The 4231-nt window shown below is 47.7% G+C and overlaps 1 protein-coding gene across 1 annotated transcript in view; it reads left to right on the top strand.

Moving 5' to 3' along the window:
- Nucleotides 1-4231, top strand: part of SLC39A11 (solute carrier family 39, member 11) — a 291460-nt gene that overhangs the window by 185714 nt on the left and 101515 nt on the right. Inside the window, exon 7 of the mRNA XM_010856086.1 lies at nt 1-100. This exon is cut by the window's left edge and continues 22 nt beyond it. Within this exon, the coding sequence (XP_010854388.1) occupies nt 1-100 (100 nt within the window). The remainder of the gene's footprint in view (nt 101-4231) is intronic.

The raw sequence follows: 4231 nt of genomic DNA, 5'->3' as shown, positions 1-4231 counted from the left end.
GCCCCCGGGCCACCTCGGGGCAGCGCGGCGCAGCCCGGCGGCAGCAGCTGGCGGCGGATCGCGCTGCTCATCCTGGCCATCACCATCCACAACATCCCAGGTGAGAGCCCGCCCGAGCGTCCACAGGGGGAGCATCTCTGTCGGCTCGGCGACTTGAAGCGGGGCTTGGGCAGCTGTGGTGCGGGTCCTTTCTCCAGTGGTCCCCAGCCTTCTTGGCATCTGGGACCGGTTTAGTGGAAGACCATGCTTCTGTGGACTGGGGCGGTGGGGATGCTTTGGGGATGCTGCGAGTGCACCGCATTTCTTGTGCACTTTATGTCTAATCTAGTGCTGCCGTTGGTCTGACAGCAAGTGCCCGTCTGTGGCCGGAGCCTGGGGACCCCTGCTTCAGGGGGCCGTGGGGGAGGGAGCGCCAGTCTTTCCTGAGTTTATCTTTCGGGTTACTGGCTCTGGATTGGTCATCGTATGTTCCAACTTCCTGTTCCAGTTACTGCAGACAATTTCACTCCGGTGTCCACCTCTGAGTTCCTTTCTTCACATATTTGATACCAAGTTATTTGGGCACAGATTCATTAGCTATTGCCTCTCGTAAACATGGAATGTCTGTGGCTTTTCTTAATGCTTTAAAATTTTTTTAAACGTTTGTTTATTTCTGGCTGCATTGGGTCTTAGTTGTGGCACGTGGGCTTAGGGATCAAATCCACATCCTGTGCATTGAAGGGCAGATTCTTAACCACTGGACCACCAGGCAGGTCCCCCTGACGCTCCGTTAAAGTATTGAATTCAGTATCGTTTTACACTGGTGTTTGTCTCACCTGCTTCCTTCCTGGGGGCATCTTTCGGAGATATCCCTGTCGTTACCACGTCCAAGGTTGTACTGCTCACTGCATGGCAGGCCAGTAAATCAAGAGGTGAGTTGTTGGGACAAGGAATAGCAGCTTTATTCGGGAAACCAGCAAACCAGGAGGACGGTGCACTCACGTCCCAAAGAATCATCTTGCCTGAGTTGGAATTCAGGCTTCTCTTATACAGAAAGGGGAGAGAGTAAAGGCGAATATTTGTTTCCTGGTTCCGGTCAGCCTCCGGGAGGATGTGTCCCTTCCTCCTTCTTGCAGTCATTCACAGGTGAGCCTGGTCAGGATGCCCATCACCTGAGACGCAGGGTTCCCAGAGATGGGCCAGGCAGATTAATAACCTGCACCCTTTGCAGAGGAAGTGCAGAATCTTAACCACTGGGCCATCAGAAAAGTCCTGTGTTATGTATGATTTAAGTCTACAGGCACATCCCTTTAGTGACTGACTTAGAATACAGAGGTTCCTCCCGATTGCATTGTGATCCTTTCCTTTTTAGCAAATTTGAACCAATTTGTTCCATGTCTTTGGATTTATTTTCATTGAAAAAAAAATCTTGGTGTTCTATTTAAAAAATAATATGTTTTATAGAGAATAACTAGAAACAACAGCTAAATATACAGGAGATACTATTAAAAGCCAAGTTGAGGGATGCTGGGGAATCCCTTGTGGTACATTTTAGAGTTCCATCTCTACGGCCTACTAAATAGTTTATCTTGACAACGGCTTGAGCTGTCTGAACCTCGGTGTTCTCACCTATAAAGTGGGGATAACGCTGTGACTGAGATGACTGGGCTATTCTGTACAAGGTGGTCTACACTACTTTGATAAATAAGATCAGATGTGTACATACACGGTATATACAGTACTGCAGCCGTCTGAGCATGTGAAAAGCGGAAGCTGTTATTAGCGTGGATAACGCTCCTGATTCCTTCAGTCTTCTTTGAAAAGTACTTCGTTCACTTCGTTTCAGTTGTGTCGGGTCCGGGTCGCAGCGTAGGCGTAGTGGCTTGTGGTGCGCGGGCCCCGCTGCCCCGAGGCGTGTGGGGTCTTCGTACCCGGACTGGGATGAACCCCCCACCTGCACTGGACCTCCAGGGAAGTCCCCTCACTCCTTCAGTCTTGAATTCTTAAACGCTCTGATTCATCTTTCATAGTTTTAGAGCTCAAGTTTGAGTGATGACCTTGTTCAGGGGGCAGCCCCAGGTGATATATTACCTGAGTCCTTGCAGAGTTCATAATGTCACCCTGTTACCCCAACACAGGCGCGAAGGCTGCTCTGGGCAGAGCTTGCCAGGGGCACGTATTCCTCCTTGAAGCCCTTGTGAATACTGTTATCTTCTGGCTTCAGTCTGTGGGAGAAAAGGCCACAGCCAAACCGAGTTTATCCCTCGGTGGGTAACTTGAAATTCTTTTGCTTGTGCAATGAAGATTTTGGGGGGTCATTTTTAGAGAAGGCAAAATTTCAATATATTATGTATTCCAGTACACACACACACACACACACACACATACATACATACACACATGTATGTATATGTGTGTGCTCAGTCACTCAGTTGTGTCCGACTCTCTGGGACCCCATGGACTGTAGCCCCCCAGGCTCCTCTGCCCATGGGATTTCCCAAGAAAGACTACTGGAGTGCGTTGCCATGCCCTCCAGGGGATCTTCCCAACCCAGGGTCAAATGTGCGTGTCCTGCACTGGCAGGTGGGTTCTTTACCACTGCACCACTTGGGAAAACCTTACACGTGTGTGTGTTTGTCTCTCTGTGTACATATGTGTGTGTGTATAGACATGAAATGTGTCAAAAGACTGTCTAATTATTTTTTAGGCTCAGGCTTTCCTCTAAACGAGAAGCATTTTCCTCAAGTATTTCTGTCCTGATCTTAGGAATGTCTATCCTATGATCATATAGGCTGATTGGCCTCATTTTTTTTCAGCCTCTGTTTCCCTCTCATTTCCCTCTTGGCTTTTTCCCTTTGGGTAAAAGTCAAGGTTTTGCCCAAAAACAGTCAGCTATTTTGATTGTTTTCCTGGAGCTTGCTATACAGTATGGATTGAGATGGTATTGTATGTGGGACCCCTGGGCACAAATCTGACCAAAGTGGGTTTGCCCCCGTGGAAAGATCTGGTCATGCTCACCCCTAGTATTTTTTTTAATTAATTAATTTTTAAAATTTATTTTTTTATTTGGCTGTGCCAGGTCTTAATTGCAGCATGCTGGATCCTTAGTTACAGCATGTAGGATCTAGTTCCCTGACCAGGGACCGAACCTGGCTCCCCTGCCTTGGGCATGCATGGTCGTAGCCACTGGACCTCTGAGGAAGTCCCACACCCCCAATATCTTGACGAGCCCACTGGGAGACCGAGGGCTCTGCAGAGGGCAGCGCCCAAACCTCCACAGACATGTTCAACCTGTTAACTGCAGGTTGGAGTTAACAGGTTGAGCACATTATTGGAGAAGAGAATTATGGATTCAATTCTCAATCCTTGGAGAAGAGAATTATGCTTATGCTATCTTTTCAGTCACAGTAATTAGTGGCTTTCTTTCTGCCACATAAGATTCCTTGTTTAACCAGTTGAAAAAGAATAAAGATCTAAATATAAATATATGTGCTTCCCAAGACTCCAGTGGGGCTCAATCCCAGAGTGTCAAGCTCCTGACTTCAGTCTGAAGGAAAGTTCACTGGCACCTTCGGGCAGCTTCGTCCCCTTTGATGAGCACCGTTTCAAGAACTTCTCTGTCACCAACCTACCTTTGAAAAGGTCTCTTCTTTAACACTTGCCTTCATGGTTTATTAAAAATTTAACTAGAGCTTTGATGTTCCCAGAGACTCTGGGTTTTAAGATAGATTTTCACAGTGACTAAATGGATAATTGATTTTTTTTGAAGTTTTTTTGTCTTGGCTGATTCAGTTTTACATGTCCTGGGGATGACATTTTGTTTTAAAAAATTATTTTTTTAACTGTGGACGCCGAAAGCTTGTTAGCGTGTGTGCTGTCTCCCAGAGGTTCCTAGAGCTTGAGAACGCACACAGGTGTGAGCGCACACCCGGGGCACTTGGGTTCATATTTAAGACACAGGGCAAGGATAAAAGCGTCCTTAGACATCTGTGGCTCACAGTCCCGCAAAGCCTCTGCTAAGAGCTGTGGATCCTCTTGTAAGAGATGGTTGCACGCAAACCTGTTTGCAGGCAGTTTGGGGTATTCACAGGCTTCCCTGGTGGCTCAAATGGTAAAGAATCCGCCTGCAGTGCAGGAGACCTGGGTTCGATCCCTGAGTTTGGAAGATTCCCTGGAGAAGGGAGTGGCTACCCACTCCAGTATTCTTGCCTGGAGAATCCCACAGACAGGGGAGCCTGGTAGGCTACAGTCC

Source organism: Bison bison, unplaced genomic scaffold (assembly GCF_000754665.1).
Source record: "Bison bison bison isolate TAMUID 2011002044 unplaced genomic scaffold, Bison_UMD1.0 scf7180017864371, whole genome shotgun sequence".
Taxonomy (NCBI): Eukaryota; Metazoa; Chordata; class Mammalia; order Artiodactyla; family Bovidae; genus Bison; species Bison bison.
This window is presented reverse-complemented; position numbering and strand designations above follow the sequence as displayed.